The 14,476-nt window shown below is 47.8% G+C and overlaps 1 protein-coding gene across 1 annotated transcript in view; it reads right to left on the reverse strand.

Annotated features, from left to right (window-relative positions):
• Nucleotides 1-14,476, reverse strand: part of CNBD2 (cyclic nucleotide binding domain containing 2) — a 163,188-nt gene that overhangs the window by 80,111 nt on the left and 68,601 nt on the right. The window contains exon 8 of the mRNA XM_063932157.1: nucleotides 3,088-3,226. Coding sequence (XP_063788227.1) covers nucleotides 3,088-3,226 — 139 coding nt within the window. The remainder of the gene's footprint in view (nucleotides 1-3,087; nucleotides 3,227-14,476) is intronic.

Genomic DNA, 14,476 nt, shown 5'->3' on the forward strand with positions numbered 1-14,476 from the left:
CTGCACAGTAATTCCAGCAGAAAAGCCCACACCATCACCTATGTCAGCCGATGATGCGGGCGTCGCTAGTGTTACTGATTAGCTGCAGTCACCTCCCCCTTCCTCAGGTCCTGGTGGCTCCATGGTCCTCCTCCATCTACAGCCCTCCCCTCCTGGTACTCACGCTGGGTCTGTTGGACAGCATTCATCCCCTCCTCAGGTTTTGTGCATTTTGAGGACAAGTTGAGAGGGAGCTGTAGGGACAAGAGAGGTGGGGAAGCTGCTGGGGGGATATAGGGAATGGAGCTGGTGGAGGTACACAGCTGGTGAGTTGCTGGAGAGACAAAGGCAGAGATGTGTATAAGGGGCACTACTGTGGGCATTATGTGTAAGGGGCACTACTACTGTGGTCATTATGTGTAAGGGGCACTACTACTGTGGGCATTATGTGTAAGGGGCACTACTACTGTGGGCATTATGTGTAAGGGGCACTACAACTGCGGGCATTATGTGTAAGGGGCACTACTACTGTGGTCATTATATGTAAGGGGCACTACAACTGCGGGCATTATGTGTAAGGGGCACTACTACTGTGGTCATTATATGTAAGGGGCACTACTACTGTGGTCATTATGTGTAAGGGGCACTACTACTGTGGGCATTATGTGTAAGGGGCACTACTACTGTGGGCATTATGTGTAAGGGGCACTACTACTGTGGTCATTATATGTAAGGGGCACTACTACTGTGGTCATTATGTGTAAGGGGCACTACTACTGTGGGCATTATGTGTAAGGGGCACCACTACTGTGGGCATTATGTGTAAGGGGCACTACTACTGTGGTCATTATATGTAAGGGGCACTACAACTGTGGGCATTATGTGTAAGGGGCACTACTACTGTGGGCATTATGTGTAAGGAGCACTACTACTGTGGGCATTATATGTAAGGGGCACTACAACTGCGGGCATTATGTGTAAGGGGCACTACTACTGTGGGCATTATGTGTAAGGGGCACTACTACTGTGGTCATTATATGTAAGGGGCACTACTACTGTGGGCATTATGTGTAAGGGGCACTACTACTGTGGGCATTATGTGTAAGGGGCACTACAACTGCGGGCATTATGTGTAAGGGGCACTACTACTGTCGGCATTATGTGTAAGGGGCACTACAACTGTGGGCATTATATGTAAGGGGCACTACTACTGTGGGCATTATGTGTAAGGGGCACTACTACTGTGGGCATTATGTGTAAGGGGCACTACTACTGTGGTCATTATATGTAAGGGGCACTACAACTGTGGGCATTATGTGTAAGGGGCACTACTACTGTGGGTATTATGTGTAAGGGGCACTACTACTGCGGGCATTATGTGTAAGGGGCACTACTACTGTGGGCATTATATGTAAGGGGCACTACTACTGTGGGCATTATGTGTAAGGGGCACTACTACTGTGGGCATTATGTGTAAGGGGCACTACTACTGTGGTCATTATATGTAAGGGGCACTACAACTGTGGGCATTATGTGTAAGGGGCACTACTACTGTGGGCATTATGTGTAAGGGGCACTACTACTGTGGTCATTATATGTAAGGGGCACTACAACTGCGGGCATTATGTGTAAGGGGCACTACTACTGTGGGCATTATGTGTAAGGGGCACTACTACTGTGGTCATTATGTGTAAGGGACACTACTACTGTGGGCATTATGTGTAAGGGGCACTACTACTGTGGTCATTATGTGTAAGGGGCACTACTACTGTGGGCATTATGTGTAAGGGGCACTACTACTGTGGTCATTATGTGTAAGGGGCACTACTACTGTGGGCATTATGTGTAAGGGGCACTACTACTGTGGGCATTATGTGTAAGGGGCACTACTACTGCGGGCATTATGTGTAAGGGGCACTACTACTGTGGGCATTATGTGTAAGGGGCACTACTACTGTGGGCATTATGTGTAAGGGGCACTACTATATAAAGAGCACTACTGTGTGGTATAACATGTAAAAAGGGAACCATTGTGTAGTGCAATGTGATTAAAGGGAGTGATGTAACCATAGTGATGGGCATTACTATGTGGTGTATTATGAATCAGGGGCACTACATGCGGCGTATTGTGAATAAGATTGTGCTACTGTATGGTGTCATTTGAATTGGGGGCACTATTGTGTGACCACGCTGCTTCTTTGTGAGATCAATGCCCCTTTATAAAGTATGGGAGGTATGGAACTAATTTATAGTTTACGGGGGGTGCCGAAAACACTACACTGGCCCTGGCTCCACTTAATGTGCGGTGGGGAAGGGGGGTAGGTGGTGGGATAAATAGGTTCCACCACCTCCCCAGGACCACTTTAAGCCCTGGTCGCGACCAATTAACGCAACCACCACAGACGCATCACTCTGATCTCGCCCCCTGCTGCACGTGCCTTTTATTTGTACGGGATTGCTCAGCCACTTCCCTGCGCTTCCCTGTGGCAGTGTGATTCCTTACACGGGAGTCAGGCCCTGTATTTGCTAATGATGAGATCCTTGTATGCTGTTACATTACCACAAGTCCTAAGGGCAAACATACGTATGGGTCCAAATAATACGGCTTTCCCTGATCTAACATACATACATGTGTGTGTGCCACAACTGTGCTATCACTCTCTGCACTGAACATCCCCCCTCTCCAGACGCAAGCAGGCACAAGTCCCAGAGTCACGCATGTCTGCATAGGAACATGTGTGTGTGTGTGTGTGCAGTTTTCTGGGCAGAGTTATCTTTGTGGACATTGTGGGGTAGGTGCATCAAGCCTCGGAGAGAGATAAAGACTTTGAAATATCAGTCAGACCCTTATTGGTTGCTTTGGGGTGCTTCTCCAATCTATCTCTCTCCAAGGCTTGATACATTTCCCTGAGGTCTCGTCACGCTGGTGCGGGTATCCAGGTAATAATGCCGTTCACCTGCAGTGAGCTTGGTGTAGAGGGCACTGCATAACAAATATCAGGAGACTTGTGTCTACACTCAGCACAGGAGGACCCCATATGTACAGAATGTGCCCGTGATTCACAGCACGTTTCTACTGGAGAGTAAGTGCCATGTGCCAGTGGTTACCTCGGTGACGAATGCAATGCTGTTACTCTCGCTGCTATCTCGTTGGACCAGTTGGTCAAAGTGATATGGTCTAATTTGGCATCTTCCGGAGATGCTTTCGATGTGCTCAGACGGCCAGTGAGAGATGACGTCCAGGGATCTGGTGACAGTGTAAAGAAAGGAAGACCTCCAATCACTTTAATAAGCACTTCATAGCAAACCCCCTCATACATGCTGCGGAATAATGCCATTTACCAACCATTAGTAATGAATATGGCTATACCTCGCACCTGCGCACTACAGAGGGAGGGGGGATCTGTTTTGTGGACTATAACAATATTCATGAGAATGTAGAGTGTGAATGTGCTGCGGACCAGTGACCCGTGAATAATGGCGCTCTCACTGGTCACATACATTCATGATGACAGAGAATAAAGACGATTCATAGCCAGTAATAGTCCAGGCTCCTTTATTATATGTAGGGTAGTACACAAGGGGGGAGTGATGACAGGTCCCTCCAGCCTTATCCCTGTAATTATCCACAATTCCAGCAGGAAATCTCCTTCTCTTAGCAGTCATTGGGTGATGCACATCAAAATTCCAATTTATTCTGGATCAATTAAGTTTCCACTTTTCTCAAGAATATATATAAACAGAAAGTCACATACGACAGAGCGGCAATGTGTGGCTATATGCAGAATGTATTACCAATGCAACACCTTGTTTACTACCTTACACATACCGGTGTCTGGGCTACTACTGACCAGGCTATGTCACGTCTTTATTTTATTTTCTGTGACATCATGAAAATATGTAATCAGCAGGAGCTCCAAGGCTGAATTACTTACATGAATCTCTTACATCTACTCACCCGTTCTTACATCTACTCACCCGTTCTTACATCTACTCACCCGTTCTTACATCTACTCATCAGTTCTTACATTGACTCACACGTTCTTATATCTACTCACCCGTTCTTACATCTACTCACCCGTTCTTACATCTACTCACCCGTTCTTACATCTACTCATCAGTTCTTACATTGACTCACACGTTCTTATATCTACTCACCCGTTCTTACATCTACTCATCAGTTCTTACATCTACTCACCTGTTCTTACATCTACTTACCCGTTCTTACATCGGGGGTCATTCCGAGTTGTTCGCTCGGTAAATTTCTTCGCACGCAGCGATTTTCCGCTTAGTGCGCATGCGCAATGTTCGCACTGCGACTGCGCCAAGTAAATTTGCTATGCAGTTAGGAATTTTACTCACGGTTTTTTCTTCGTTCTGGTGATCGTAATGTGATTGACAGGAAGTGGGTGTTTCTGGGCGGAAACAGGCCGTTTTATGGGCGTGTGGGAAAAAACGCTACCGTTTCTGGGAAAAACGCGGGAGTGGCTGGAGAAACGGAGGAGTGTCTGGACGAACGCTGGGTGTGTTTGTGACGTCAAACCAGGAACGACAAGCACTGAACTGATCGCACTGGAAGAGTAAGTCTCGAGCTACTCAGAAACTGCACAGAGATGTCTTTTCGCAATATTGCGAATCTTTCGTTCGCAATTTTAAGAAGCAAAGATTCACTCCCAGTAGGCGGCGGCTAAGCGTGTGTAAAGCTGCTAAAAGCAGCTTGCGAGCGAACAACTCGGAATGAGGGCCTTCGACTCATCAGTTCTTACATCTACTCACCTGCTCTTACATCTGCTTACCTGTTGTTACATCTACTGATCTGTTCTTAAATCTACTGTACTATCCTGCTCTTACATCTACTCACCTGCTCTTACATCTACTCACCTGTTCGTACATCTACTCTCCTGTTCTTACACCTACTCACCAGTTCTTACATCTACTCAATAGTTCTTACATCTACTCATCCATTCTTACATCTACTCAACAGTTATTATATCTACTCACCCGTTCTTACATCTACTCATTAGTTCTTATAGCTACTCATCAGCTCTTACATCTACTCATCAGGTCTTACATTGACTCACCCGTTCTTACACTACCGACCCGTTCTTAAATCTCCTCTTCAGCTCTAAGATCTACTCATCAGTTTTTACATCTGCTCAACGGTTCTTAAATCTACTCATCAGTTCTTACATCTACTCACCTGCTCTTACATCTGCTTACCTGTTGTTACATCTACTGATCTGTTCTTAAATCTACTGTACTATCCTGCTCTTACATCTACTCACCTGCTCTTACATCTACTCACCTGTTCGTACATCTACTCTCCTGTTCTTACACCTACTCACCAGTTCTTACATCTACTCACCCGTTCTTACATCTACTCATCGGTTCTTACATCTACTCACCGATTCCTACATCTAGTCATCGGTTCTTACACCTACTCACCAGTTCTTACATCTACTCATCCATTCTTACATCTACTCACCCATTCTTACATCTAATCAACAGTTATTATATCTACTCACCCGTTCTTACATCTACTCATTAGTTCTTATAGCTACTCATCAGCTCTTACATCTACTCATCAGGTCTTACATTGACTCACCCGTTCTTACACTACCGACCCGTTCTTAAATCTCCTCTTCAGCTCTAAGATCTACTCATCAGTTTTTACATCTGCTCAACGGTTCTTAAATCTACTCATCAGTTCTTACATCTACTCACCCGGTTTTACATCTACTCACCCGTTCTTACATCTACTCATCAGTTCTTACATCTACTCACCCGTTCTTACATCTACTCATCAGTTCTTACATTAACTCATCTGCTCTTACATCTACTCATCAGCACTTACATCTACTCACCCGTTCTTACATCTACTCATCAGTTCTTACATTGACTCACACGTTCTTATATCTACTCACCCGTTCTTACATCTACTCACCCGTTCTTACATCTACTCACCCGTTCTTACATCTACTCATCAGTTCTTACATTGACTCACACGTTCTTATATCTACTCACCCGTTCTTACATCTACTCATCAGTTCTTACATCTACTCACCTGTTCTTACATCTACTTACCCGTTCTTACATCGGGGGTCATTCCGAGTTGTTCGCTCGGTAAATTTCTTCGCACGCAGCGATTTTCCGCTTAGTGCGCATGCGCAATGTTCGCACTGCGACTGCGCCAAGTAAATTTGCTATGCAGTTAGGAATTTTACTCACGGTTTTTTCTTCGTTCTGGTGATCGTAATGTGATTGACAGGAAGTGGGTGTTTCTGGGCGGAAACAGGCCGTTTTATGGGCGTGTGGGAAAAAACGCTACCGTTTCTGGGAAAAACGCGGGAGTGGCTGGAGAAACGGAGGAGTGTCTGGACGAACGCTGGGTGTGTTTGTGACGTCAAACCAGGAACGACAAGCACTGAACTGATCGCACTGGAAGAGTAAGTCTCGAGCTACTCAGAAACTGCACAGAGATGTCTTTTCGCAATATTGCGAATCTTTCGTTCGCAATTTTAAGAAGCAAAGATTCACTCCCAGTAGGCGGCGGCTAAGCGTGTGTAAAGCTGCTAAAAGCAGCTTGCGAGCGAACAACTCGGAATGAGGGCCTTCGACTCATCAGTTCTTACATCTACTCACCTGCTCTTACATCTGCTTACCTGTTGTTACATCTACTGATCTGTTCTTAAATCTACTGTACTATCCTGCTCTTACATCTACTCACCTGCTCTTACATCTACTCACCTGTTCGTACATCTACTCTCCTGTTCTTACACCTACTCACCAGTTCTTACATCTACTCAATAGTTCTTACATCTACTCATCCATTCTTACATCTACTCAACAGTTATTATATCTACTCACCCGTTCTTACATCTACTCATTAGTTCTTATAGCTACTCATCAGCTCTTACATCTACTCATCAGGTCTTACATTGACTCACCCGTTCTTACACTACCGACCCGTTCTTAAATCTCCTCTTCAGCTCTAAGATCTACTCATCAGTTTTTACATCTGCTCAACGGTTCTTAAATCTACTCATCAGTTCTTACATCTACTCACCTGCTCTTACATCTGCTTACCTGTTGTTACATCTACTGATCTGTTCTTAAATCTACTGTACTATCCTGCTCTTACATCTACTCACCTGCTCTTACATCTACTCACCTGTTCGTACATCTACTCTCCTGTTCTTACACCTACTCACCAGTTCTTACATCTACTCACCCGTTCTTACATCTACTCATCGGTTCTTACATCTACTCACCGATTCCTACATCTAGTCATCGGTTCTTACACCTACTCACCAGTTCTTACATCTACTCATCCATTCTTACATCTACTCACCCATTCTTACATCTAATCAACAGTTATTATATCTACTCACCCGTTCTTACATCTACTCATTAGTTCTTATAGCTACTCATCAGCTCTTACATCTACTCATCAGGTCTTACATTGACTCACCCGTTCTTACACTACCGACCCGTTCTTAAATCTCCTCTTCAGCTCTAAGATCTACTCATCAGTTTTTACATCTGCTCAACGGTTCTTAAATCTACTCATCAGTTCTTACATCTACTCACCCGGTTTTACATCTACTCACCCGTTCTTACATCTACTCATCAGTTCTTACATCTACTCACCCGTTCTTACATCTACTCATCAGTTCTTACATTAACTCATCTGCTCTTACATCTACTCATCAGCACTTACATCTACTCACCCGTTCTTACATCTACTCATCAGTTCCTACATCTACTCACCCGTTCTTCTATCTACTCATCAGCTTTTATATCTACTCACTGATTCTTACATCTACTCATCAGTTCTTACATCTACTCACCAGTTCATACATCTGCTCACCCTTTCTGACATCTACTCTCCCGTTCTTACATCTACTCATTGAGGGTAATTCCGAGTTGATCGCACGTAGTAACTTTTTGCTGCCCGTGCGATAAACTAGACGCATAGCAAGGCTGTGAACGATTGTGCAGTCGAGCTATGCAAAAACATTTTGTGCAGTTTCTAAGTAGCTCTGGAGTTACTTACCCGCTGCGATGTCTTCAGCCTGTCAGGTCCCGGAATTGACGTCAGACATCCGCCCTGCAAACGCCTGGACACGCCTGCGTTTGCCGCACCACTCCCAGAAAACGGTCAGTTGACACCCCAGAACGCCTTCCTCCTGTCAATCTTCTTGCGATCGTGGCAGCGATCACTTTCTTCGTCCTTCTTGTTGTTGCCCAGCGATGGCCGTTGCTGGGCAATGATGTGCCTGCGCATTGCGGCCACCGCGCATGCGCAGAACAGACCTGTTGGCACCTCTGCGAAAAACAGCAGCGTGCGAATGGGTCGGAATGACCCCCATTATTTCTTATATCTACTCACTCGGTCTTACATTTACTCACCCATTCTTACATTGACTCACCCGTTCTTACATTTACTCACCCATTCTTACATCGACTCACCCGTTCTTACAGCTACTTACCCATTCTTACATCTACTCACCTGTTCTTACATCTACTCATCAGCTCTTACATATTTTCACCGATTCTTACATCTACTCATCTGTTCTTATATCTACTCATCAGTTTTTACATCTACTCACCTACTCTTATTATTTTTATTATTACATTTTATTTATAAGGCGCCACAAGTGTTTCGCAGCGCCGTACAAAGGACAGTACAGGGAGAGAAAACTTAGCATTACACTTAATAAATAACAAAAATAGAGTACAGGTAACAAAGAGCACCACAATTCTCAAAACAATACAGCTAAGATGTAAGTAGCGAGGGAGTAATTATCGTACTACTTGGGGCTGACGGCCACAGATAGATACGAGCCTTTACCAGCAGGAGAAAAAGCGGGTAAAGATGGTCGCTGAGTAGGAGAGAGCTGTGAGGGAAATGTGTCGAGAAGAGGGCTTTGACAACAAGAGGAAAGAGCTAACAATCTAGTGGGAAGGAGCAACAGACAGAAGACATGAGGTGCAAGCTGTCACGATCCGGGTATCTGGACGCCATTTCTTACCCATCAGATGCCTCCTAAGGCTGGCTCAGCGCTCCAGGACCAGATCCCATCTGTTATTCTAATGTTCACATTCCTGCATCCTCTCCTGTCTCTCTGAGACGCTGTCACAGTAACGCCTTATTACATCTGGCATGGCGTCTCCCGCGGCCTCCGCCGCCGTCCCTGAGCTTCTGCATGCAGAGTGTCAGAGTGGCGATTAGGTCAGCCGCGGCCTCCGCTGTGTCCGCGTGGTTGGATGTGCACTTGTCAGCCTGGCGTCTCCTGTCTCCATGGCCGGCGCCGCCATTACTGTTTTCATTACCACATGGATTACAAACCAAACTTCCCTCCAAGTGTCTGCATGGGCGCAGCCATCTTGGATTCTGTCAGCTGATCATTTCCTCCAATCTGTTGTCAGTATTGTTAATCTGCATAATTGCCTAGCCAATCCCTTCCTTGCTGCAGGTATAAATACACTGTGCCTGAGCAAGGAAGGCGTCAGTGCTTTGGTTGTCAAACCTAGTTCCTGTTTGTCTCTCTCCTGTGATTGTCTTCCAGGTTCCAGCTCCTGTCTCAAGACTTCCACCATAGAGACCCGCACCAGCATTCCACCTGCGGTGTAGCCTGACTCTCCAATCCATTGTGGATTCATCTGTTTCCAGCTACAACATTACCTGCTTCCAGCTCAGCTTCCAGCAGAGTACAGCTTCCCTTAAAGGGCCGGTGTCCTTTCTACACTTTACCACTCTCCACCGGTATTATTATTTCTCCGCTCTCAAGTTCTACATTTCAGTTCATATTTCATCGCTCCCAAGTTCATTTATTATTTAACTGGTTCCAGCCAGTATCCACTCCGTGCTAACAACAGTCTGGTTCCAGCCAGTATCCACAGCAGCTGTTTTACCTTCAGCAACCCAGCTTTTCCTGGAACACCAGCTGGCACAATCCTGGGTTATCTCCATTGCTACAGTCGGGCCTGGTAAGGACTTTCCATCTAGAAGATCATAAGAACTATCTCACACTACCAGTGCCCTGTGGCTCCTGCCATCCTGTAGTACCCAGGAACTGTATTTATTATTTGCTGACTTTTACGTTTTCTTTTACTGCTGCTGTGTTGCGGAGTAGTCATAATAAACATCATTGACTTTTATCTAAGTTGTCGTGGTCACGCCTTCGGGCAGTTATTATTCATGTTACTTACATGTCCAGGGGTCTGATACAACCTCCCAGGTTCCGGTACATCTCAGCCCCTACAACTGAGGCTGCCTCCCGTCAGCTCAGGCCCTCAGTTGTGACACAAGCAAGCGGGAGGTCGCCTGATGGCAGTATGTAAGCAAAGCAGAGATGTTCAAGGCATGGGGCAGGGGGATGGAGGAGCGGCCTCAGGACTAGGTTATACATCGGAAGGCTTTGATAAATAGGTGGGTTTTCAGTGCCCGTTTGAAGCTTTGCAATGTCAGGGAGAGTCTAATGGATCGGGAGAGCGCGTTCCACTGAAGGGGTGCAGCACGGGCAAAATCTTGAACTCGAGCATGGGAAGCAGTGACCAGGGTAGAGGAGAGGCAAAGGTCATTGGCCGACTGTAGGGGGCGGCAGGGAGTATGAAGAGAGAGGAGATTGGAGATGTAGGGAGCAGTGGAATTAGAGATGGCCTTGCATGTGAGGGTGAGGAGTTTGAAGAGGATTCTGTAGGGGATTGGGAGCCGTTGCAGATTTTGTCGAAGGGGAGTGGCAGATGTGGAGTGGCGGGAGAGGAAGATGAGCCTAGCTGCAGAGTTGAGGACAGATTGGAGGGGAGCAAGATGGGATCAATTGAGGCCAGTGAGGAAAACATTGCAGTAGTCGAGTCACGAGATGACTAGTGAGTGGATGATAAGTTTAGTTGCACTCTTACATCTACTCACCCGTTCTTATGTCTACTCATAGGTTCTTTATTCTACTCATAGGTTCTTACATCTACTCATTAGATCTTACATGTACGTACTTGCTCTTACATCTACTCATCAGTTCTTACATTGACCAACCTGTTCTTACATCTACTCATCAGTTCTCTTCTTACATCTACTCACTGGTTATTACATCTACTCATCAGCTCTAACATCTACTCATCAGTTTTTACATCTACTCACCCGCTATTACATCTACTCACCCGTGCTTACATCTACTCACCCGTTCTTACATCCAGGGCCGTCTTTTCGTATGGGCTCAATGGGCTCTTGCCCAAGGGCCCCAGGAGTATAAGGGCCCTAGGCTGATAGCTGAGGGTCCCCTCTTTCCAGGGGTACCAGATTTTTGAAAATCGGCCCTAGGGAACCAGAGATATCCGAGTTCAAAGCAGTGGTCCCCATCCAAGCCTGTTAATTGCTATTACCATCAAGATATCTCAGGCTCTGTATGACTTAGAGTTTTTCTGATGGTACATTTAAAAAGCTGTGACTCTTCCCTTTCGGAGGACACTAGCAGCTTGTCTCTACTATGCTCAGAACCAGAGTTATCAGCCTTCAAGCAGCTGGTCCCTGCTCAAGCTCCACACGCCTAATATGCAGTTTTGTATATTTGTTGGTGGATTGTTCTGGCTTCTGAACTCTGATCCCCAATTCCCCAGAACCTCCTGACAGGTGAGACACTCTCATTTTTTTATCCCATGCAAAGCTAAGAAATATTTTTCCAGGAACTTGACATATCTGCAGTCAAGCAAGCTGCCCTCCCACCAGAAAATGATGAAAATGAAGCCCACTCCACTATCGACCCCTCCCTTACATATTAAACACCCCATACCACCCTGGAAGTCATGTACCGGGGCCCCTTCATTCAGCCCAATGCCACATTCTACAGTTTAGTGTTCTCCCTCCCGCCCCATCTGTGCAGTAAAGGAGTAATTAGCAGAAATTACTGCTCCAGGTCCTACATGCTGAGCGGAAGCTAGAACACCCCCTACCGCCCGTGGGATATCAAAGCTGCCATTGATAGCACCCGCACCCATGGAGGATGGGTAGGGGCCCCAGTGTATTGCTGTGCCCAGGGGCCCACACTGCTGTTAAGACGGCCCTGCTTACATCTGTTCACCTGTTCTTACATCGACTCACCCGTTCTCACATCGACTCACCCATTCTCACATCTGCTTACCCATTCTTACATTTACTCACCTTTTTTTACATCTAATCATCAGCTTTTACATCTTTTCACCGATTCTTACATCTACTCATCGGCTCTTATGTAGAGATGTGCCCTGTGTCCCAGGGCACATCAGAGGTGCAGACCCTAGCTGTGGGCAGCGCTGGGGCAGCTTGTCTGTCCCCAGCGGCTGTCAGCGTACAGCAGCGGCGGGTGTCTGGTGCAGGGATCAGACGTTTCCCTGCACCAGATTGTCAAAGGCGACGGGCAGCGGCGCGGCGGCGTTTCAAACTTGGCGCCACTTGGGCCGCCAATGAGAAGCGCCGTCAGTGTCTTTTCAAACCCGGCGCCGTCCGCGAGCCAATCGCGGCTCGCGGGGCCCCGGCCAATCGGCGCTCACCGCGTCATAGGCCCTGCCCCCGGCGTCTGACGCCGGGCAGGAGCCGAAGACGGAGAGCGCGTGGAAGAGCGCAGAAGGAGACGCCGCCAGGAGAAGAAGACGGAAGGCCGCACCGAAGAGCGGTGAAGAGGTCCTGAGGCTGCGGAAGAGGCCAGAAGACGCCAGGCTCCTAGGAGAAGATGTCCAGCGGCGGCTGGACGCGGAGAAGCGACGGCGGCGGCGCTGCCCCGGACGGGCCAGCGGCAGAAGAGCCCATCCAGGATTGAGAAGCGCTGCAGTGGTGGGAAGCAATAGAGCTGTGCAGTTCCCCACTGCAGTCTTCTCCACCAAGGTAGGCCCTTGTAAGGTGCCCCCCTCCCATTCCTCCCTAGACCACCGGGTGATCGGGCATTAGGCCCGTGGGTGCAGTCAGGCCCTCCCGGCCTGTGGGCAGATAGTCGGGCCCTCCCGGCCCATGGACACTTTGTCGGGCCCCCGGCCCGTGGGCACATAGTCGGGCCCCCGGCCCGTGGCGTAGTAGGCGCGCAATAGGCCCGAGGGGCAAAATCAGGCGATAGGCCTGGGGGACATTAGAGGGCATTAGGCCCTAGTTTAGTTGGCGGCCGCTAGGGATATAAGGTGACCCTGGGCACTAGGCCCAGGTCACCCAACGGGTGACAAGTTAGGCAGGTGCTAGGCCCGTGGGTGATGTCAGGCCTCTGGCCTGTGCGCAAATAGGGGGCACTAGGCCCAGTCAATAAGTGACCCTCCCCAAAGGTGGATAAAGGTGGCACTGGGCACTAGGCCCAGTCCACCCCAAGGTGTTTAGGTAGGCAGGCCCGCCCTGGCCTGAGCCCCTGGAAAGACAGAGTACGGGAGGTGGGTGAGCTGTGCGGCCCCCACTACCTGGTGTTCTGATTCAGGTACTTAAAGGGACAGCACCGTGGTAGTTGCTTGCACTGTGTATTGTGATGTATGTTGTTACCGTGCGGGGTAAAGTGTGAGCTTGTTAAGTGTGTTTAGTTTTGTTGCACCACACCCACAGAGCTAGTTTGAGTGCTCTGCCGTTGTAGTTAGTATAGGGGTGTGACACACTAGGGTAGAGTTAGGCCCTGCACGGCTGTTTGTTTGTTTGCCTCCTTACAGGGACCTGTAAGAGAAGAAGACGTTCGCAGTGCGGAACTGACGGTGAGTAGCATCTGTGTACGTTTGTCCCTTTGTCTGTCCCCAAGCGCCGGAATAGGGGTTTGCTCACGTACGTGAGAACCCCTTCATCACACTACGCGCGAGAGTGCGAGTGTGTGAATTCTGGGTGGCTGAGGCTTTGTGCCAGTGATGACCTTTCACCCAACTGGTGAAGGTCGCCGTCACCCCTGGGGTATCCCCTTTTCCAGTGGAAGAAGGGTTGATACCCCCCCTTAAGGTAGTCTATTTTCTCCTCAGCTCGTTTGTACATCAGCTCCGAGAGGGAATCGCTGTGTCCGGAACCGACTGAAGATTTCCAGGTCTGTTGAAGGTTCCGGTACCTGAAGGTGAGAGAGTGCGGCGCCTGGTGAGTAGCGAAACTACACCTGCACGGCAGCAGGCTCCACACCGCACCGCCACCCTCTTACATTTACATCTACTCATCAGTTCTTAACATCTACTCACCTGCTCTTACATCTTCTCACCAATTCTTACATCTACTCATCCGTTCTTACATCTACTCATCGGTTCTTACATCTACGCACTCGCTCTTACATCTACGCACTCGCTCTTACATCTACTCACACGTTCTTACAACTACTCACCCGTTCTTACAACGACTTACCTGTTCTTAAACTACCGTTCCATTCTTGCATCTCCTCTTCAGCTCTTACATCTACTCATCAGTTCTTACATCTACTGCTTATTACATCTACTCATGGGTGGTCATTCCGAGTTGTTCGCTCGTTGCCGATTTTCGCAACAGAGCGATTAAGGCAAAAATGCGCATGTGCATGTTACGCAG

The sequence above is a fragment of the Pseudophryne corroboree genome, chromosome 7, assembly GCF_028390025.1.
Source record: "Pseudophryne corroboree isolate aPseCor3 chromosome 7, aPseCor3.hap2, whole genome shotgun sequence".
NCBI lineage: Eukaryota > Metazoa > Chordata > Amphibia > Anura > Myobatrachidae > Pseudophryne > Pseudophryne corroboree.